The sequence below is a fragment of the Rhinolophus sinicus genome, linkage group LG10 (assembly GCF_036562045.2).
Source record: "Rhinolophus sinicus isolate RSC01 linkage group LG10, ASM3656204v1, whole genome shotgun sequence".
Classification (NCBI taxonomy): Eukaryota; Metazoa; Chordata; class Mammalia; order Chiroptera; family Rhinolophidae; genus Rhinolophus; species Rhinolophus sinicus.
In genome coordinates, this window is record NC_133759.1 from 25,485,500 (window position 1) to 25,510,287 (window position 24,788).

Here is a 24,788-nt window from a genome sequence, read left to right on the forward strand (position 1 = left end):
AGCCACTTAACAATATAGATAACAAACTTAAGTTGCTCATAATATTTGAAATAATACTTACATATCTGAATCTCTAATTTAAAGAAATTATCCAGAATAGGTGAAAAATAATGTATATGTGTAGATTTTTATTCTGGGCTTATTTATAAAAGAGCGAAAAAAAATGAAAAGAACTTAAATATGTAATAGAATATTCCACTTATTCCCAAATTTCCATTGAGTACTAGATTATAGAAATAATACAGCTTTGTGATAAAAAGGGTTCTATGGTCAAATAAATTAGGAAAAATCCTGCATAGTATTTTCTTCATTTGTAAAGTCACAAGAAAAATCTATATATTAAAGATTCTAAGATTTCTGTTTTGCAGGATAGAATTCTACTTAACTTGTTTAACTCAGATTTCCCCAAACTACTTTGTCCTGCAATCTCATATTTCCCATATAATACTGTTAACACCTTACTAATGGATTTTAAAAGAAACAGCATTAGAAAATTTGTGTTTATATTTTAATGTTTTCCTTAATTTCAAAATTGGTATGTTTGTATTACTTTTTAATAGAAGGATACGTAAAATGACAAAAACTGACTAAGCTGAAATTACTACCCTAAAAATGTTCATAATCTATTGGAGAGAGAAAGCCGTTTCTAATTAATAAAAGCTATGTTGTGAAAAGGCTATGTTAGCTGTATGAATGAACTTCTAACTTAGCAAAGTGATAGGATAATTCATTCTGCCTGGAGAAGAAATGTTGCAAGAAAGCCTTTAGTAAAGTAAGGGACTTGCTCAAACTGGTTGAGAACTATCCATTAGAAGAATTATTAATTTTCTAATGACTAAAATTTAATTTGTGTTAACTAATAATTGCCTGTGAATGTAGAGTGATATAGTTATTCATACCTTATCTGAGATTAAACACTGTCCAGTTATATGGAAATATAAACAGTAGAATCATAATGGAAAAAAATTGGGCTTTTGTATTAAATAGACCTATGTCTAAAAAAAGTTTTGTTTTTTGGTCAATGTTCTTGAGCACACAGTTGTGATTTGATGATAAAAATGACAAAAGCAGAGTTGTTAAGGGATTAGAGACAATAGTTTTCAAATCTCTTACACTGCCTCGTTCTTTAGAGGTGTCCCTAAATGGTAGCTGTCGTCATCATCATCATCATCATCATCATCATCATCCCTATTAATACTCTCTAAGTTCCAAGTGACTTAAAACCAAATCAAGTACCTGAGCAAGGAAAATAATAAAAAATTTATTGACACTTATAAATGGGAACGATGCTGGGTAACGTAAAGGGGGAAAGGTAATGTCAAGTAAAGCGGCTCAAGGTTAAACACCTCTGCCAGAGTTCTCTCTTACCTTTTTTGCTTCTCATTTCTTCGTGACTCTGCTGAATGTCAGCATTACTTATCAGTCTCTGTGCAACAGATTATTCCCAAACTTGGCAGTGTGAAACAATAAACATTTGTCATCTTACACATTTTCTGTAGGATTGGAATTCAGGAGCCCCTTAGCTAGATGGTTCTGGGTCAGTTTCTCATGAGGGTGCAGTCAAGATATTGGCCATGACATTAGTAATCTCTAAATGCCTGATCAGGGCTGGAGCATCCATTTATAAGGTGGGTTACATGTATGGTGGGTGAGTTGGGGCTTGATTTTGGCACGAGGTCTCAGTTCCTTGCCATGAGTACTCCTTCCAAACAACTACTTGAGTGTCCTCATTATGTGGCAGCTGCTTTCTCTCTGAACAAATGATCCAAGAGGGTACAAGGCAGAAGCCGTTTGATCTAGCTTCAGGAGTCACACACCATCATTTTTGCAATATGTCTTATTGGTTACATATGTTAGCCTTGTTAGTTGTGGAAGGGGACTACGCAACAGCCTGACTACAAAGAAGTGAGGATCAGTGACAACAGTTTTGGGATCTAGCTAAGCACCACTTCATTTTCTTAGGCTATAATAGGATTTCTTTAATCACGGGAGAGCAATGGCTCTTGACATTTAATACTGGCATCACAACTTATAATCTAGGGAAAAGCAAGTAACGCTGTCTCAGCATCCAGACATCAACTCTCACAGGTCTCTGACTGGCCCACTTTTGGGTCCTTTGTCCTCTGGAACAAGTCACCATGGTTTCTTAGTTCTGGGGTCATCCTCCTAACCTCGGAGTCCTGGGCAGGGTCTATAGTAGATAGATTCACTTAAATCCTGTAAGTGGGATGGAGAAGCAGAAGAATGAGTGCAGACTTTTGAGGGTAGCTCAGCAGAAGAAATTATATCTTTATCATTATCATCATACCAACATCAATATGGGAGAGAGTTCTGTATGCAAAGAATCTCGCTTTATAATATGGATCTCGGAATTAACATCGAATTATTAGAGACTGGCATTTCAGGATGACTCTATAAGCATCAGTAGTAAGATATTTGTATGGTTTCTTAGTGTTTTCTCATAAAGTATACATTTTAGGATGCTTGCATTACTAATATCTAGGTGATTTTATTACTTTACTGAAATACTTCTAATTATAGTCTTTATTTCTTTAGACTATGCGTCAAAACATTTAGTCATAAATTACTGTTTTGCAAGTACCCCATTTTACTCCTGTCTCCTGATTTTTTGTAAAAAAAACCCAAAAAACTATCAGTTTAAAGACTTAAAAACAATAGAGAGAGATATAAAAACAAAAGGTCATACATATTCTGTCATAATATTCTCAAGCTAGAATTAACTCTAAAAGAAGAATATGCTCTAGGAATACCTCTACGTGAGCACATTAAGCAAGATAGTTTTTAAAAGTCAGTATAATACACTATTTAAAAGTATATTTAACTAGACCAATAATAATTATCTAGCCCAGTTAACAATATGGAAAGCAGTTTCTGCTTTACATTCCCTATGTTTAGAAAGAAAATAAAGTTAGCACTGTCCTTAATTCACTGTGTTAAACCAACAATTACAATAATAAATTACTGCCATTTTCATTAAAATTAAGCATGGATCTTATAGATAAATAACAAGAGTCATGAAATCTGAGGGGGGAAAACTTGTTTGCATATGTATTTTAGGTATTTTTTAAGCATTGTTTTGGAAATTTTAAAATTTCACAAAATATCCTTTTTAAATAGAAATTGTAAAATGATAGGTCATGCTATTATTACTTTAAAATAGCTTAAGTTGTACCCAAATTTACAACAATGAAAAGCTGTCCATGCAGAGAGAGAGAAGGCCCCTATGTATATCGTATTATTAATACTTGTCATTTCCTATGGATGGAAGTGTTTATATGACTGCAACTTCATGAAGAAATACTGAAAAAGCATATATATATATATATATATATATATATATATATTCAAAAAGCATATATATGTATATATACATACATATTTTTGAAGTGAATATATATATATATATATATATTCAATTTTACCTTAATATGAGATTACTCTAGATAATTGTAGGGGTTTTTTCTATATCGCTAGATTACTATTTCTGTAACCTGACCCTTTAAAGCTTATGATATTAGTGATTGCTTTATGTGACACCTAGACATTATGCTCAGTGACCACGGCAAAATCCTGAACACACTCATTTGGAGAAATTACTTGTAGACACTTTAAAAATAACTCTTTACTCATTTAAAATGAACTCAAGATTACCAACATCTGAACTAAAAATAAGTTAGTAACAAAAAAGAATTGTTCTTAAAAAATCTATTTGCTATACCTCATAAATGCAGCTGTCATCACAGAGGGCACAAGTCAAAATAAAATTAATACATGCTGCCGGATCTGAGCCCAGGGGATGTGTTATATCATGGTAGGATGTCAGGCTGAACTTCAAATTTCCCATCTTGTAGATTTGCTTTCCAACATTGACTGTATTTGAATATTATTAATATATTTGCCCACAAGTAATTGTTTTAGAAATTACTCCTCAGTAGCAATATAAAATCTCAAACTGTGATGGCAACACTTACCAAGAATACCATTTTTATTGCTTCATTACACTCCCTGGGCCATTTTTATTGTTGAATTTAATTGGTGAGTGTTCATTTTCCAAACAGTGCAAACACATCAGGGCAAAAGTGTGTTACAATTAGTAAATAATGACAGAGGGCATATGAGGGTTAGCATATACATAGCTCTGTAAGTAGAGCACACTTTCTAGGATATCCTAATATCATTTGTGAGGCAGCGTTTGTGGTTAATGTACAACAGAACACCTTACACAGGACACAAAGCAATTTAGAATCATCTCGTACTCAGGTCCCGTGTCTATTAATTGCTGCTTTTGCAGATGCCAAACAAAACAACTTTGAGCTACTTAAATTTGATTTATTGTAATCACCTAAAGAGAGATATACAAGAGAAGTCTTAAAATGTAAAATTTGTGATAGTGAGAAGAATAAAGACTTGTAAAACCTTTCTCTAGATAATGTGAATTGATTGATTAAAGCTTTAGGTTGACAAATCCACAAACTCATCCAAATTTGTCCAATATTGTCAAAATTCCCCTTCCCCCTCTTTTTCTTTCTCTTTTGAGTCCCTCTGCTCCTGATTTCAAATCTCCCATCAGTAATCATGTTCCCCTTTAAATGGAAGTTGGAATACTATGAATTGGCACAAGTCTATGAAATTAAATATTATTTTAAAATCATGTATATGTATATATGTGTGTATATGTATAGATATATGTATGTAAGTAGGGAGGGAAGAGGAGAGAGAGAGAAAGAGAGAGGGAAGGGGGGGAGAGAGAGAGAGAGAGAGAGAGAGAGAGAGAGAGAGAATCACTACAGGAGATATTTCATATTTTACAAGTTACTTTTTGTAAATTAATTTAGGTCTTAAATAGTTCTAAACCAACCAAAATGCCCCATTAGGTAGCATGAGCTTTAAAAATATAAATATAAATACAAATATATATATATATATATATATATATATATATATATATACACATTTATGTATACGTGTAGGTGTATATACACACACATGTGTGTATATATATGTATATATATATATATATATATATATATATACACACACACATATATTCAGTTAATTGAAAAACATATGGTGTTGATTAGTGCTTAGTGACCTTGTTTTAATAAACCTCGAATAAATGACTGCAGTGTATGCGGACTTGAAGATGTCAGTTAAAAGTTGCTGCTGGATAAAGGTACTGAACCAAGAAATGAAAAAAATTCAGTAAAGAATGGCCATATAGTTCTGCTCATTTGTTATTGAAGATATCATTAGGCTCTGACTCCAAAACCCAGCGCTGCCACTTATTGGCTATGCCTCGATTTCCTCATCTGTAAAATTTGGATTAGTTATAGAATTTACCTCGCTGGCGATGTTTTGAGGCTTAAATGAATTAATATTTGTAAAGTGTTTAAAAGTGTGTGGCACCTAGCAAATAGTACATAAGTGTTTCTAAATTATTAGTTTTTTAAAAATCAAACACTGGTATTTTCAATAGTGTTAATCATAAAACCCCACTTAATTGTGAACACATTTCAAATATGGTATCGGTGCCAAGTATTCTGAACACTTGTTTTGAAGAAGACTATTTGATGAATACTGTGGTGTAGTCCATCCAGTCAGAGCATAAAATGAATTAAGACACCAGGATTTTAGTTGGAAATTGCTGCCACGGGACCATAGGACCAAAAACATATCAACTTTCTATGGTCAGCTCATTTTCCCTTTGTATACACATCTCCCCTTAGATACGCATAAGGAGAGCCAGATCAAACTCAACAGGTTACTTGCTGGTCCTCTAATCAGGGCAGGGAGAGTGAAATGAACCAAGAGTTTTATGATATCAGGACATTAAAATCTGCAACATCTCTCAGAACAAAAATGGTCATAACAATGGCCAGTTCTTTTCTGTGGGATCGTTTCCCCTATGGTGCTTTCACAGATCCAGGTGACACTTGCCTCTCTGACTCTTTCATGTGTTTCCCTAGTTGACCAATCCCTTGAAACCAATATTTCTTCATATATCTGGATGCTTTTGTCCAAGTCACTTCAAGTTATCGTTAAACTTGAAGCTGTCCTGGGAGCATTCTTTCTCTCCACTGTAACTTTGTGAATCTCTTTTCTGATCCTTTACGTATTGATTTCAAAGGCTGCTTCTTCAGAGACTTTTCTTATTTTCAAGAAGCAGCATCACTTCCTATCGCCAATGGACATTGAGTAAACTTACTTGATTAAGTAATCAGAATGTAAAACTAAGTTGTATTTTGCAGTACATAAAAGAATGTAACTGACCAGGAACCTCTTGAGTTACGCTTATTTCCAATTTAGCAAAGTATTGTTATTAACAGTTGCATAAAAATAAGCAACATGGGTTTAGTACAGATCTACTCTTTCATGCCAGTTTCTGCCATTGCCTTGTCGTTATGTGATGTAGAGTTCTCAGGTAAACACATGATTACAGCTAGAGACAATCACCAATAAATTCCCTTTCTTTCCTGGACAGATTTCAGATACAACATGACAACAGCCTTCTTTTCCAGGTGGGGGAGGAATTCTTTCCCAAACTAGAATTTATTTGAATGCTGAAAGGTTTGCCTCATATTTATATACTTGTGAACTGTTTTGAGAAAAAAAAAAGATAGTCACTATGCATGCATTTTGCACATGAAATTATAGTCTGGTTTGCACTAAGGCTGAGATAAAAGTTGTTTTACTGATAAGCATGATTGATTTGGAAATAAGGATGAGGCTGAAAATACTATATCTAAACATTTATCTACTGCACTGTTTCATTTGGCTTAACTGTTCTCTTAGCATTCCATTTCTCTCCTAGTCACGGTTGCTCTATACATTTATTTCTTAAAATTCACAATTTTAAAGTTTCCACAGCATTTTTCATTTTTGTTACTGGCACTTTGGATCAGATAAAGTAGATCACTGTCTCACTCAGTAAAATTACAGTTATAATCAACTGAAGTTGGTAGTAAATAACATTTCAATGTATAGCAACATTTTTGCTGATTGCGGCATTTCTGGAAGGAAAGCCATGTTTATTTAAAACATTTTAATTTAAACATACCTCAAAAGTTAGAGTTGAAAAAGGATTTTTGATAGCCACAACACACTGCCATAAATTTAAAAATTAGAGTTACATGGAATGACAAATTTATAAAATATTGGAGTGCGAAGGAACTTCACAGCAATCTAGTGCACTTGCCTGCTTTTGGCTTTTGGACCATCAAGACTGCTTGTGTAGTTTAATTTGAAGAGTTTAATTCAATCAAAAGCAATAGTCTTATCAATGAACCACAAATTGCGGAAGATTTAAGATCTGGCACAATTAGAGAAAAATTGAGTATGGAAATGTTTGTGAAAATGGTGTATCAACCTTTAGAATCCAAACAAATATCAGATTAAAAATATTTATTCTAAATAAAAAAGCACTGGGTTGCACTGAGGGCGATAATGGCAGCATGGGCGTGAGTGTAAACTGTGTCTTTCCTAAACTGGGCGACATTTTAGCATGAGAAGAGAACAGGGTAATGTTCCCACCTCCCTCATTCTACAAATGTGAAAACAAGAGTGAAGGGTTTTCTGGAGAACACACGCCTGGAAAATGTTAGAGTCAGCGTACTTTGCTGAGACTTGTTCTTTGCACAACTACTGTAAATTGATCATCAGAACCCTTTAAAGTGATCTTTGAATTCACCAGAGACTTGGAGTTGATATTTAGGTAAAATCCAAGTACTGACAAGATGGAAATTGTGGTTTTGTACTGCACGTCTCTTAAATAAAACCTTAAACTGTATAAAAATGGGAACTTTCTTTTTTAAAATTAAAAAAAATAAAATTAAATTTTTTTTCCAGGTTATTAAAGTGAAATAACAAAAACATGAAATATGTATATTGTTGAAAACTGAATTCAGAAAAAAACTCAAGCTACGAGAAGGTGGAAAAAAAATCACTAATAGTGCTAAAACCCAATATTTTGCTAAATTCCATTTCAATTAAAAAGCAACATTCAAAGGGAGAATTATGGTTTATTTGCTTACTAAAATTAGTTTTTAAAGTTAAAGTGCATTTAGGATTGGTGGGATATGAATATATTTTTATAAGGAATTTTTCATTTCCTGAAGAATCTTTATTACTGAAACTTCGTTCTCTGGAGATTAAAGCACTGGAAAAGAACAGAATCCATCCTTTAACCTGTAGAAGGATTTAATTTTAACTACGCTAGATGAATGAAAATATATTATAAACAAAACAAGCAAACACAGCGCAACCAAGAAACTTCCTTTTTAATGATAATGATGTGTGCACCCTAAATTATTCATGACATAGTTTAAACTCGTGTTCTTTTACCTTCATTCATAGAAATGGATAGAAGCTGAAAACCACCTTCAACTTAAGATTTCTTTATGTATTTCAAAACTGTTGTTAAGTTTCTTCTTAGTGTTCTTTTTAGATCTAAGAAACACTTTTTAAAAATAATTTAAATTTATAAATCTAGTCTCTAACATTTAATGATCTTTCAAATTTCTTCATAGACCTATATTCATACCCATCAAGTCTCTATTTAGAGCTTAAATCTGAATATAATGCATTTAAAAAACATAAGTATAATGAAATATTTCTTCCCCTTATTAAAAAAAATCTCAATTGTGTTTGTATAGCTATTTGTCTCAAATTCACCACACGACATTACTTTTTTAATTTATAACAACTGCTGTAATTTAACAAAGTTATTTCAGTTCTGGACTCTTTTTACAGAGTGTAGAATTATTGAGTTCTACAAACTTAACAATTTTCAGATAATATGGAAAAAAATATGTTAAATGGTGCTATCATGAACGATGAGTACAACATAGTTTCATCCTTTTTTTAATGGGTTTCTGTTTCTCCCTTAGTCAAATTTGAAAAAACAAACATATTAGTCAGTGTATCCAGTATAGCAAATGCATTTTTATATCATATGGCACATCTGAACAATCTGTGAGTCCATACACTGAGTTATTGAGTGTGTGAAACCAAACCCAGGCTCTGAAGGAAAGGGTGTCCTAATTCTTAGTGATGTCTGCCTGCCAGGTGATCTAGATCTTCATGGAGGGAAATCATTTATTTATTTTTCTCTCTTTTTTTTTTCCACAAACATGCTTTATATATTTGGGGTTAGGGTATAGCTGGGATGTTTTAAACCTTGTAAAGGAAAAATGACTTAAGTCACTTTTAAAAAGCTGAGGTGGTAAGGTATTATGGGACTTTTGTTGGGAAACAAAGACATTTTCTTGAAAGTTTGGTTTAATTCCTTATTTCACTATTAATTAATGCAGGAGTGTTAGGTGGTGTTTAGTTATCTATTGATGCATAATGTTATTACAGCAAACTTAATGGCTTCAAACAACACAGATTTATTATCTCATCACTTCTGAGCATCAGGAGTCCAGACATTGCTTAGCTGGATGCCTCTGGGTCCTCCTCCAGCTTGCAGCTGATGAGCAAAAAGAGAAAAGTTAAACATAAAGTATCATTTTGTTCAAATGCTCTGACTCAGAGTCAAATTACTCAGTGACATGCTAGTTATTCTCTGTGGGCGTACAGTTTTGGAGCAAAATGGCTCTAATCAAAATGTATCATCTGAGAGCATAGGGTAAATGTGCATATGTAATACTGAATAAGAAAGCTGATGAAAGGAGGTTGTGGCTGGCCTTTTGATTCCGTTAAGCTTCTAGAAGTGACCAAGATATCGGCCAGAACTGGTCTCCTCTAAGGTTTGGGGAAGGAACCGCTTCCTCCTCCTAACTCATGTGGTTGTTGGTAGTACTTAGCTGTTTATGTCGGCCTCAGTTTCATCCTGGCTGTTGGCCCTAAACTCCTTGCTAAGTAGGTCTCTCCATAGAGAAATTGATGACAAGGCAGCTTGGTTTTTCAAAGCTAGCAAGGGAAAGAAAGTCTCTCCTCACAAGATGGCATGACTGTTGAATGCTACACAATCCTATGCATCCCATACATGTAATCACATACATCCCATCCCCTCTACTTTATTCTATTGATAGAAGTGAGTTACAGGTTCTGCCTTCATTCCAAGAGAGTGAAGTATGCCAAGGTCTGACTACCATTAGGTAGAAATCACAGGGGCCATCTTAGAGTATGTCGGCCGCAGTTGGAATGCAACAATTTTCAGGAAACTTTCCCTTGATATGAGAAAATATTCTCAAGCAGCCGCAAGATATCCTGAATCATTAATGGTATCTACCCTGCTCCTCTGATACTGAGGGGGGTGGTGTGTGAAAGGAAATATTGAACTAAGAGTAATTATGTACTTCATAAGAATGGTTATGATAAAACTGGATGAAGGCAGCATGGTGAGAAAGTCTATATTATAAAAAGACTAGACATGGACAGCAGCTAAAATCACCAAAACATTAAAATATATTTTAAGATGATAGAGTCTATGAAAAGAAAAAGGAAGGGAGGGAGGGAGGGAGGGAGGGAGGGAGGGAGGGGAAGGAAGGAAGGAAGGAAGGAAGGAAGGAAGGAAGGAAGGAAGGAAGGAAGAAAGAAAGGAAGGAAGGAAGGAAGGAAGAGAGAAAGTGAAAGAGAAAGAGAGGGAGAAAGAAAGAAAATCCTGGGACTTTAAGCATTATGAATAGAAAAAAATCAAAACTTTCTTAAACTAACAACTCAAACATCTGACTGCTGAATTTGCAAGCCCAAACCTTAACCACAACACATGCCACACTTTTACTCTTCCTTAGCATGTAACTGACTATCAAAAGTCATCCTAAAGTCCCTATAATGTACATTTTCACTTTCTTCTCACACTCCACAGAAAACTAGGATATTTGCTGTGTGATGTGCTAATATCCCAAGTGCCTAAAAGAGTGCCGGACACTGGAGGAGCTTAAAATATATTTGTCAAATCACTTTTCAATGATCTCTTATTTTCTTCTTTGACGTAACTTTTTACCAGATATAAGCCCAAACAATCCCTCCTTAATTTAGGTGTCCAGAAGTTTTTTTGGGGGGTAAACCACTCTTAAATTTTGTATAAACTGTTTTAGATACAAAGTAGGATGCAGGTGAAAGCACAGAGATATTTGCTGCATTCTCAAGGGAACAAGGTTAATATTTAAAGTAGCCTCATTAAATATATATATATATTAATATTAAATATTTTATATATATATACATATATATATATACACACACACACACACACACACACACACACACACACACACATATACATATATATGGCCTGAAACCTTAAGAGTATAATTCAGCCTCAACATCCCTGGTAGTAGGATGGCAGGTATCCTGGGTGGCATAAATCCAGGGGCCGTGTTTTGCCAAGGAGACCCTGATTCAAGGAGCGATTTCTAACAGAAAAAAAAATTGAAAAACAGGTCAAATATAGAAAAATATTTACATCTTGTTTGTAAAAATGATAATAATAATAACAATAATAATAATAATGCAGTTTATTCATAGGACTTTGAAACTGAAGGATAATATTAATTACATTGAAATTTAAGATATAGCTGACCTATTATTAAATATAGGTTATAAGCGAAGAATGACTTTTGTAAATACATAAGAATTGCCTTCATTTTTATTTTTGAGATAAAACTATGAGCTCTTGTTTGGTCTCAAAGATAGTCTAGCCATGATTTCATGATGAGTCACTTAAAGAATAAGGTACAATTTTCTTTATCTGAGGTTTCATGATACAAATTCTGATTCTGAGTTTACAATCTTAAAAGCCTACTGCTTACAAAAGGGAAAGGAATACATTTAAAAGTTTCATCCTATATCTCATCCTGCCACTCCTAGGTTAACTTTTGTATGTGAATCCATGGATATCCAGTAAGCTATCTTTCACCTTGTGAAAACCATAATCTTATTGAGTGACAAATTTAGTCTGATACCATGATGTAATAAAAACTGTAATCGAAGTAACAATCCATTAACCTTGATTTGTCTCATGTAATCTTCTATAATATCATTTTGCTATCATAAAGTAAGATATTACAATTAAAACGTCTTCATTTTAAATGTTCCAAAATGATATTTAAGTCAGGACACCATAAAACAATTTCAGCTTATTAATAAAAAACTTAAGATAATATATGATGATTGATTTATATTGCCTGCTTTTCTGACTTTTCTCCAATTTATCTTTAATGTCTGATTATTGTAGCTACATTTTGGTGAATTTCTGTTGAATACATTATAATATATATATATATATATATATATATATATATATATATATATATACGCCACTAAAGCTGAATATTGTGTATATGAATATGTGTATATTATATATTTACAAAATTACAGTAATGCTATTTTTATGCCCAGTGTTATGGGAATCTCCAGATGCTGTGGTTTTAATTTTAAATTCATACTGCACTCTAGTGGGGAATAAGGTCAATGCAAAATTGTTCTTATATTGATACTTTATAGCACTAATTATGCACTATTTACAATTTTAAAAGTGAAGAATGCTGTGATGTATAATTTTCTCAAAGGTGAAATGGTATAAATATAAGTCATATATTATTTATGTAATATGTATTTAATATTTGACCATTACAGTACCATATTATTTGTCTCTAAATTGGTTATGGAGATAGAGAAAAGCTAACTACTAAAATAGTTCTTTTGATTTTGCACAGCATATTTGAAATATATATAAGTATGTATGTGGTATGATCAAAACATATGGTGAATGTTTAAATAAAAAAATTTATTACAGTAAAAGACACATTGCCATTAATCCCTCTCAAATTACTCCCCCTCCCTTCGAAACACACTTATCCCATCGTTCTTGCCACTTTCTGAAGCAGTTCTGGACGTCCTCTTTCCTGAGTGTCTTTACTTCATCTTCCATCCTGACACACTCCGTGTCATTCTCGGACATCGCTTCTGGGATGGCAATTTCTGTCAAATAAAAATATTATGGTGTGTCCGCATCCACCTTATTCGCCGGATTTGGCATCATGCGACTTCTAGCTCTTCCCCAAAGTCAAAATGACCAAGAAAGGAAAACGTCTTGAATCGATTCAGGACATCGAGGCAGCCACAACAGTGCAGCTAAAAAAACTCAAGAAAGAGGACTTCCAGAACTGCTTCAGAAAGTGGCAAGAATCATGGGATAAACGTGCTTGAAGCAAGGGGGACTATTTTGAGTAGGATTGATGGCAATATGTCTTTTATTGTAATTTTTTTTAAAAATTTAAACATTCACCATACCTTTTGATCACACTTTATACATAAAGATGTAACTTATGCCATGTAATTTCAAATATAAGGAAATGTTGACTAAAATTAAGCCCTCATTTTTTCTACCAAGAGGATGAAAGAATAACTAGTTTTTCTCCATAAATTTCAAGAATGGGCACTAGATTTTTAAATATTTGCTTGTAATGTTTTGATTAATGATCTTAATTTTATGAAGCAATTTTATTTAAACTCAGCGCAGGCACCTTCCACTACAATGTCTTTGTCAGCACTAGAACCAACGTTCAAATACCTAATCTTTTTTTTTTAATTTTTTTTCTAGTTTATTTCAAATTAAATGTATGATTTTAAAATTCGTTTATAATGTCATCTCTGGAAATTTTATTGCAAGTAACCAGTATCCAATCACGTAATGGTAATATAATAATTTTTAAATTATTTCAGTCTGTAAATGTTTATTCATGATCTCCATGACCTTTTATTAATTTTTAAGATGATGTTGAAAAGGTTTTTTTGCAAAATGACATCTTACAGTTGCAAATCATATTCTCATAAATAATCACTATATCTTTGTTATGCATTTTTTTACCTTCTTTCAAAGTAAGTCACTCAAGAATAGTTGTATATGAACTACAAACCCTATAAGAACTTGTACAGATTATACAAAGTACAAGTTTCCTTTAGAAAAATAGTCAAGATTAATGTGTCCTCCCCAAAGAGTACCTTTTTAAAATAATAAAGCAATTGAGACAGCTCTTAATATAATAGACTCTAGGGCATTTAATATCAGTAGATTCCCCTTTCAGAGAGAATTTTTGAAAACACATTTTTGTCTTGCCTTTGGGCAATATTTAGACATTCATTTTCATTTTCTAAAATAAATTCATTTTGAAAGAAATTGCAAAAATGTATCACTTGTTAATCTCTGTAGAAATACTATTAAAACTAAGATACTTAAAACATTATCAAAGAACATACGATTTATGTTTTTTAGTAAGTAGCTGGTTGTCAGTCACCATCAATTTTCAACTGTGTCATCATAAAATAACTGTAGTTTAAGTTTATCTTCTTGGTGAAAAATGATTGTTAGATACAGTTTCAAACCAAGGTTTTGAAAGTATTGTTTTTTCCCATGATTTAAGAGAGCAAGTCTGTGCTAAATGTGTTCTAGACTTAAAAGTCTCTACCTATCTCATTTAAAATATATATTCTGGTTGAAGAAGCCACAGCAAAAACAAGAATATTTATTTTAGCTTACTTATGTCATTTACAGTTGTATGATTTTGTAGGTAATTTTTAAAACTTTTAAAGTAATGTTTATTGTGATCTAAACTTCAGATTAGCAGGTGCCATCTACTGTCATTTCATTTATTTTTTATTTTTTTATATTTGTTTCATGTATACTATATATATGTGTGTATATATATATATATATATATATATATATATATATATATACACACACATGTATATAATATTAGTTGACATTCAGTATTATTCTACTTTAGCTTCAGGTGTACAGTGCAGTGGTCAGACATGAACACAATCTATGAAGTGATCCCCCGATAACTCCAGTGCCCATCTGGCATCAATGTATACAACATTATCGATTATATTCCCCATACTGCATTTCACATTGTTTTGAACCTCAAGATTCTTAGAGATTTTAGAGGCTTTACATTTTGACAAGGTAGCAGATCCAAGAACAAGGAGAAACACCAAGCATGGGAAAACTGTGGAACCTGGTTCATAACTTTGAAATAAAACATTGAAATTATTTGTAGGAAGTTCTCCACTCGATAAAATTAAGTATTGTTGTCAACTACTATACATTCTTTTAGATACTTTTGTTTTTTATTGATGGTTGTTGGAGTTGTGATAGAGTTGAAATACTAAACAAAAATGGAAGTTTATGAATTCTTACGTGGAGATTTGTTGGGTAACACAGTGAATGCGCGCGCGTGTGTGTGTGTGTGTGTGTGTGTGTGTGTGTGTGTGAATAGCTCCTTCTTCATCTTGATTGGAACAGATTTTCAATAGACTCAAGGACTCAGTTGAGGTGTGTTAGATTTTTTGTTGGTAGGTTGGTTGGTTATTTATTTAGTATGCAAAGTTGAATTAGAGAAAATGGCTTGGAACCATGGTCCATATTAGATTTCTCACACTTTCCTTCCTGAATTGTATTTATCTCTCCCAGTTGTAGGACAGCTGGAGAATTTTGGGCCTCCCATTCAGGGATGTGAAGCCTTTACACTTTAAGTTCATACATAGCAGCTGAGAAGACAAGAGAATATAATTTAGGCTAATTTTGAAACACATAGAAGGAGGGTCACACATAAGGCAGTGGTCCTTTCTCTCACCCTCCCGACCACAGAATTTACTTCTTCTACTGTGGAAATGAAAGAGCAAGGGACAAAGAAAAGATGAAAAGCTGCTTTCTTTAGTTTTCTCCTAGAGTACAAGTTGGCAAGTTTATAAAAATAGAGATATTCCTGTTTTAAGGATCAAGGAGAGAAATAGAGTGTGGTCCCTGCCCTATTCCCCAACTTTAAAAAAATATGTAAATACTGCTAAAGTTTATGTTAGAATAGTTTTAGATTTGCACAAAAGTTGCCAAGTTAGTAGAATTCCCATATACCTCACCCACCCAGTTTCCTCTGCTGTTGACAGATAGTATGGTGTATTTGTTACAATTAATGGACAAAGCATATATTATGATTAGTTAAACTCCATACTTTAGATTTCATTGTTTGTTTTCACCCAGTGTTCTTATATGGTTCCACAGTCCCATCCAGGGTACCACATTTTATTTAGTTTTGATATTTCTTTAGGTTCCCCTGGGCTGTGATAATTTCTCACTTTCTTTGTTTTTTGATAACCTTGACAGTTTTCAGGAGTAATGGTCAGATATGAGTATTTTATAGAATGTCCCTCATTTTGGGTTTATCTGATGTTTTTCCCATGATTTGACTTGGATTATACATTTTTGTGAGTCAGACCTCAAAGGTGGCGTGCCATACTCAACCCAGGATATCAAGGATACATCTATCAACGTGACTTATCACTACCGTTAGCCTCGATTAAATGGATGATGTTGTGTTTGTCAAGTTTGTCCACTGTGGAGTGCCTTTTTTGGTCTTTCCTTACTGTACTGTTTGGAAGCAAATCACTAAGTATAGCCTACACTCCAGGGGTAGAGAGTTCTGCTCCATCCCTCCTTAAGAGTGTGTATCTACTTAAAATATTTGAAATACTTTTGTTGGGTAGGTTTCTGTCTTCTTTCCAATTTTTTATATCATATGTATCTATTGATATTTATCTTATAGTTTGGGTTATAATTCAATAATATGATTTTTAGGTTGTTGTTCCAGCTTTGGTCATTGGAATCTTCTTCATTTACCTTTTGTATCTATTCTCCAACTTTTGATTATTAATCAGTTGGGCTATGTTAGGGTCCACCAGGGATATGGACTGTTACCCTGGGGGTGGGGTGGGGAAGAGATGATCAGCAGTTTTCAAGGCAGTCTTGATACCAAACCTCGTGCTTTGGTACAAGGACTGACATTTCGGCTTTTATTTCAGAAGGCTCTCAAGTGGGTCAAAATAATGGACTATCAACCTCAAGAACTGTGTTGCCTCCCAGGAAAATTATTATTTCCAGTTTTATTTTACTCAAATTATGCTTCGATACATAGTTTAACTGTACCATACCAAAGATGAGTTCTCCTATGTATGCCACATTAATGATTTCTATAATTCTGTAAGATTAATTTAAATTCTACAACTACAAAATTAAAAACACAGGCAAGCAAATACTTAATTCCTACAGTAATCATCCCTAGTATAAGTATAGTCCTTGAGCCTATTATATGATATAATCTATATCCACATTGTTACATTAAACCACAAACTTACATAGTGTCTTAGTGGTTCTGGGTTGGGGGAGGTGGAGGTTAGGTGGAAAAAAACATGGACAAATTTATGAAATTTGAGGGGGGGGGTGTTCCAAGTTGCCTAAAACCTATGTATAACCACTGCATTTTTCTTTCTCAGTGGAACTCAAATGAGCAAAATTTCCCTTCTAGAATTTGAACATGATACTTTTACCACATGGGGAAAAAAATCACTTCTGCACATTGCTTCCAACTTCAGAGAGTGCCTTTTGAAGCACTGCAGCTTTCTTACAAAATCTATAAATGTTTGGTGATGTCATACCCAGTCATAACAGTTTATTTGAGATTCCCTTTTTCCTCTAGTGTCCACACCACATAGCTAACACATCTTACCTTCTATTTCCTTTAAGAGTTGTTGTCCTTGCCCGTCCCTCTCCCACTGCAAACTTAATTGTTGCCTCTGTCTAGGGACATGGTCTTCATTGTGTCTTATGATCAGGGAAACCCTTATGTATAAGTAAATAAGTCTTACAGACTTGGAAGAACATTTCTCCTCCAATGTTTTCCTCTGCTAAATTGTTGGCAGACATTCATATTTTATGAGTCAAGTAGAAATAAGAATCGAGGAAGAAAATGTTCCATACACATACATTTAGCAAAAATGGTGTGTCATTGATGTGTCATAAGGGCTCAAGTACTGGGGCTATCTCTATAGTTTGGCCTAGATCTGACAAACCTAAACAATTTTTTTTTTCTGTAGAATAAAGTGTTCTCTCTCTCTCTCTCTCTCTCTCTCTCTCTCTCTCTCTCTCTCTCTCTCTCTCCCCCTCTTTCTTTCAAATACATTGATTTGTTTTTCCTAATAAATGTAATTGGAGGTCATCATGTAAAAGACAAAATTGCCTTTTAAATAAATTAGTCCACAAAGAAGCATGGATTATATACTTAAAAATATTTTGCTCCTTTTAGAAATTGAATAGTGCCCTTACTATCTTTTAAGCAATTAAAATAGTAGGTATTTGACTTAAGTTCAGTAGTTAGCTTTTTAAAGAAACAATTACTAGTAAACCAATTATTGCATGTTGTTAACATTATTGGGGCATTTCTCATCTCATCTTTGTGATGCCAAAGTCTGTGCTCATCCCATCATCATCAGTAAGTTGTATAACGACAAGGGCCATCCTTTTCCTGCTCATCAGTTTATCTCCATTGCCTAAAGAGCACCTGCCACATAGTAGGCAATTAATAAGTGCACATTAAAGTAATAATTGCTTCCTTCTGTCAATATTTCCAAAGACTACAAAATAAATCCTTGAAGAATCTGGAAATTTGGAATGGAGAAATCATATTTGGATTATAAGAGTTCTGCTGAGTGTTGTGCAGTGAAAATACAGAAACGTTTTAAGACGGAGCCATTATTATTTTATGTGATTTGTAAGTGAGTAGTAAAATATATATTGCAATAGTTACTTAATTATTAACATCTTAAGGCCAGAGGTGATAGAATTATCATTTGCCCCTTTCTCTTTTATTTGAGTATACAAAGCATGTATTTATCGAAAAATAATATATGCAAATATAATTCAGAGATTCATTACACATTTCTGTACCCTGGTTCTGACTGAGGCTGTCTGAGGTATTCAGAACCTCTTTTATACTTCTGATATAAAATATAAAATTTTAGATGTTAAAACAGTTTTAGCATGTTTGTGTATGTAGGGTATGCCCATCCAGATGTGACTTAATTCCAAGGAATAGAAAAATAAAATGATTTTATTTGGTTGAATCAAAAGGAAAGTATAGAATACATTAATAAATGCTAACGAACAAGATGATTAAGAACTTGGGATTTGGAGATGAATAAAACTGAATGCTTATCCCAACTATACCATTTATTAGCTGTATAACCCTAGGCAAGTTATTTAACTACTCTAAACCGTAGTTTCCTCAGCTATGAAACAGGAAAACCTAAAGTACCTAACCTAGTGTTACAATGATTAAATGAGATAACGTGTTAAACTCTTGTCAGACATTTAAAGCAGTATTTAACATAGAAAAAATAAAATATTTACCATTTCTATTCTATTAAATAGGCTATTCACATTTGGATACTAAAAAAGCAACCTATAAAAATGGGATGTAGTGGAAATTTTGAATTCTAAGTGTCTAGATCATCTTTATTTGCTACCTAATTTCATAATATAAAGGAATCCAGAAATCTTGATCGGCTCGTTCATAACTTTCTTTGCAACCCTAGATTTCCCTTGTGCACAAGATGGAGAGAGTGAGGCAGAATTTTTATCTGATGACTTTGAAGAAAAACCAGAACGAGAAAAGAAACATACTAATTTCACTTTGTGCAACGTGTGTAACATCCAGCTGAATTCGACCGCTCAGGCCCAGATCCACTATAATGGCAAGTCACATCAAAAGAGATTAAAGCAACTGAGCAACGGGATCCTGAAAAACGACAATGGTAAGCTTTTCTAAAAATATATTCTCATCTTTACATCATCAACTTAAGTTATCTGTGTACCTGTCGATGTGAAGGTAAGAGATGGATTAATCTCTATTTTTTAAAACCTGGTGGGAGCGGGAAACATTAGATAAAAACTTTATTAGCACAGTGCATTAGACTAAATAATTTCTCTCAGCTTTTGGAGGAAAGGAAAATTTTTGTGTGTTGTGTATACCTGATAGTATTAAGATTGTGATCATGACTACCAGGACTTTTGTTATCATTGGAAAACGTTGACATGAGAGTTCCTTGACATTTGCCTTTAATGCAGTTATTTGGAAATGGACATCCTTGTGCATTTTATATAAAATAATGTGCTTTTTTGTTTGTTTCATGTGTTAAACAAAAAAACTTGCATGGCCGAAAGCTTTTCTGAAAGACTGTTTTTATTGAGCCAAAATGCTAGCCAGGAAAGTACCAACCAAGTCTTGGGACCTGTAATCTGAACCACCAACAGCACACGGCTCTTTGGAAAAGACAAAAATGTCTGTTGTCCTGGAGTTGAAGGGCTCATTATGGAAAGAGTTTGAGGAAGACAGATGTGCATTGTTTTAATAGAATTTATATTGGTGATCGATAAAGGGGGTGGGAGAAGGTGACGTGGGGCTAGTTCTGTGATAGGTGCACAGGCCATAAGAAATATCTGCTCCTTTGCATGGGCAACAGTCTGGAAAATTCATGGGTAAGCGAGAAGCAGAGGTGTCTGGTGGTCCGTGGTGCCTAGCGGTTAGTGGTGCCTGGTTATTCTCTTCAGATAATCAGGGAAATAGCCACCTGGAAGGTAATTCAAAGTTTCAACATACATACAGGAAAGTGTGCAGGCTTGTGTTGGTTTTGCCCTGTAGTTGTTAACTGATTAACTTCTCTTGCCTCTTCCTTCTACACTCCGGCTTGCTGTAACTTAATTTAGTACATCTCAGAATTTTCTCCTTCTCATATGCATGTTAGGGGCTGCCACCGGTTAGTAAGATTGCAACTGGCTTGAAAACAATACACATCCTTGTAAGTTGTGTTTTAACCAATAAAATAGCATCCATTAATACATACAGATTACTTAAATTTGCTAGTGAAAATTCGTGGTTTGTTTAATCACTTTAGACTACTGTTTTAAAGTACATGTTGAATTTAGCAGTAAACAAATTTAAAAAATAGCACAAAAATACTTTTGCAACAAATGGAAGCTTATTAGAAAATGTGTGGAAAGGTAAGGGAGAGGGGGTTGGATTCCTCCATCCATAGAGGCCTTTGGAGAGCTAAAACAGTAGCAACTACAAAGAGTTACAATATTGTATTCTGTTTGGATGTTTCGTATTTAATAAAAAAGATATAGTTTATTAAAATGTTAATGAAATTTAAAAATTATACTGAATTTTGATCTATTCAAGTATTTTGCATCATGAAGATATTTAAATGTAATTTTGTAATTTTCATCAAGGCTACCAAATCGTGAGAAGAGAAAAAAAAAAGCACATTTTTAAAATGGAAATTATTTCTACCTTGCTTTGTGATATTTTTAGTATTAAGCTAGAATATTTTGGTAGAAAAAACTCCGTATTCCTCTTCTATTTCATGGCAGATAGTTAATCATGGGTGTTATTGGTCAAAGAGATGTAAAAATAAAAAACAGTCATCAGAAAGTTATGGAGAACTACTAAATTCTGTAGGCATTATTAAGGCAAATGTGCTTATTAAGTCATGTGTAAACATATACATTTCATAACCTCTAAGTTTGAACTTCTTAAGGAAAATCTATTCCTTATCATTGACATTTAGGTAAAATCGTCTTAAGCACAACATGATTCCATTTCAAGTTTTTTTTTCTTTAAGTTTACGTGATAAGAGATGGTAGTGTCAACTTTGGTGTTTTATTTTACCTACCCTGACATTTACAAATGTCTTTTGGAGAAGTCATGGATGATATCATAGGAAGAAACCAGGATTCAAGGCATGCCTGGTTTAGAAACTCAACTCAGAACTATTCCCAGACCAAATTAAGAATGATCACAAACTTTCAAGCTACGATCTGAGGAATTAGTTTCCTCAAATCAAATATTTTAAAATAATTACACCAATGCACTTATTATGGGGTAGCATTGTACTAAAGGTTTTATGTATATTTTCTTATTTTTATTTATTTATTTTTTTACAACCACAGAGATGTTGCCATTATCTTCCTCATATAAATGTCAAACTTAAGGATAACACCGATTGAATAGGGTGCTGAAGGTCACACAACAATTAACAGGTCAAATTAGCCAACTCGGGTCTTATTCATTTCAATAACTGCACTTCTAAAATATTGTCTCCCCAAAATGAATAGTCTGTAGAAACTGTGTCTTTCTTTATTCAAGGAGAGAAATCATTTTATGAGCAACTAGGAAATAAAATTCCGTCACATTCCCAACAATACATTGATCAATATGGTGCATAGCAAAATTTTATTGCTATGTTTTCTATCCATATTATTTTTTTCCAAGGCTCTTTTAGTAAAGTCATTAAAAACAATCATGAATTAATGAGAGCACTTGGTTTAGGTCATATTAGTTTGACCTGATATTATACTTCAGAGGAACCCTCACCTTTACAAGTGGATCTAACTACAGGGAATTGACCTCACTATTGAGTTAATATTCACATTAATATAGAAACATATTATTTATTTTACATATTCCCCATCTCCCCACTCTAAAAATGTACCTTTTCAGGCATGTTGAGAATAAGAAAGGAACCCAATTTTAAGCCTTATATACATATTAATGGTATATTAATGGCAATTCCTTTAACTACACAAAGACCAAGCTAAAAACAGGAATTCCCCAGAATAAAGGATCCTATAAAGTCTTAGTCAAGAAGATTATCATTTTTAGCTTATTTAGTGAAAGATATGGGAGTTGTTTCATTCTTCTTGAACATGTACCCTTACCAAAACGACTGCTGTGAATTTCTTCCATCTTCAGAAAAATCTTCACCTCAATTTAGATTTCAAATGGGAAATAATTAAATATAGCAGTGGCAAGGAATGACTATAAGAATAAAGATGTTTACCTGAATTCATCCAACTTTGTTCATAAGTTGTTTACTTAAGGATGCAAATAAAATAAATAATTGACATGGAACAGATTTTATTATTCATTCAGGAATGGAAAAATGTAATATTATTTCTGTCTTGAATGAATGTAGAACATATAATTACATGTCTAGAGGCATGTAACAGACATCACCATTTCTAAAATATAGTTTCTGTATTTCTGAGCAAAATAGGGTGTTTCTCATATCATCTCACTTATTAGAGGAAATGATCATCTATTGATCACAGTGAAAAAAAAAATATGTGCACTAACTAATTAGGAGCCCATTCTTCTCACAGATAAGTCTTAACTTCAATTTCTGACAGTGCTGCACTCTTCGCAGAAGTAAAGTTATATGGAAACCAAGTTCATCACCTGAGTAGTGCTGACATGAACCTCCAAGGTCCCTCCTGATGAGTTGGGAATGTTGCCTGCTGAGTTCCTCCCCAATCTTTGCCCTCAGGCAAAGGGAAAGACCTCTCCTGAATTTTGTCCCTACCTGCAGGCAGACTGCAAAGCTTACCATCCCCTAGCCTCAAAAGTGGGTAGCTATTTCCTGAAGGCCATTCCAGCTCGGAAGCTGATTCCAGGGTGGTAATTCTATCACAGTTCACCCTCCCCCTTTACCCAGTCCTGCTTTCCTCCTGCAACACAGGTCTAGATTCCTAATCCGCCACTTGCCCACAAAGACATCTCGGAGTTTACTTCCTGGGGAATCCATCTAAGATACCAACAATGCTTTTTACATCTTAATAAGTAAAATGGATAATACGCATTCCTGTGCAAAAGCAACAAAATTTAGTATTTTCCCCGTATGTTTTTTTCTATGTGATGCCTGTATATGAATTTTATCATCACAAAAGCAAAGCGAACAAAAAACGAACTACCATTTGTTGTCCAGGTATTTTATATACATCATCTACGGAGCCCCAATTAATAATTCTGCAGAGCAAATGTTATTCTATTTTACAAATAAGATAGCAAGAATCAAAAGGACTAAGAGATTTGCCAAATAACTTGTCTTTTTTATTTATAAAGTTGTACATGTCTACATTATTAGCAACATACTAATCTTGCTGGTAAATTTATATTCAACTGTAAACAAATTTATGCCGTGCATGTGGGTATTTTCTTATATTATTGACTTTATGTGATATTTTTAAAAGCACTTAACATACATTATTACAACAAAGCTGATGTTTCCTGAAATTTTCTTCACCAAATATAACTGCTTTGTGCAGAATAAATAATCATATGAATGGATCATTTTGTAACTTATGACTATACCAGGGGTGCCAAAACAAATGTATACACATTTTAAAAGACGTTATCTACGCTAAGCAGTAGTTCACCATAATCAGAAGTGTCTGGATGCTGAATGTAACCACTTTGAGCACCTCTTGTAATTGCAGAAGTCAGATGTGACTTGTATTCATTTTTTGTTATTGGTATATATTGAGAATAAAACAGTTAATAGTTTATTTTTCCTTTCTTAAAATGTGTATACATTTTTTGGCACCCTCTGTATATTCCCTATTATTCCAGAAATACACTTATTTTTGTTAGCACACTTTTCAAATAAAAGGTAAGATAAAGAAGTGGCATAAGGGTGGTCTGTAATTGAAAGTTGCTTAAATGTGTAGATTCTATCCTCTTCTAGAGATTCCACATGTCACCTTCTCATGAAAACAATAAGCTAAAGAAATTGAAATATAATCTGCATAGCTTCCTAACTTTCTCTTTGGATGGTTTTTGATTTTATATTTATGCAAAAGTTAAGTTTTATAAATAATTATTCTCTGATGATAAAAATAATATTCTATCTGGGCTGTACACAAAATGTACAAAAATAAAATAAAAATCACCAAGAATCCTATAAAGCTAACTACTTCTAAATCTTTGTCACATTTCTACCAGGTATGCAAATAAATATGAATAACCAATATTATATGTACAATATTATATGCATTATAACATAATAGTGTTTGCAAATCATCACCTTTTTATAGGTGCATATTTTTAAATTACTGTAAAGAAATTAATAATGGAGCAAAATTTATGGCT

At 33.4% G+C, this 24,788-nt stretch overlaps 1 protein-coding gene across 2 annotated transcripts in view; it reads left to right on the forward strand.

Annotated features, from left to right (window-relative positions):
- The window catches only part of ZNF385D (zinc finger protein 385D), a 723,301-nt gene that overhangs the window by 137,777 nt on the left and 560,736 nt on the right, over positions 1 to 24,788 (forward strand). For both annotated transcript variants that reach the window (XM_019726024.2, XM_074312787.1), the window contains exon 2: positions 19,396 to 19,614. In XM_019726024.2, coding sequence (XP_019581583.1) covers positions 19,396 to 19,614 — 219 coding nt within the window. The remainder of the gene's footprint in view (positions 1 to 19,395; positions 19,615 to 24,788) is intronic.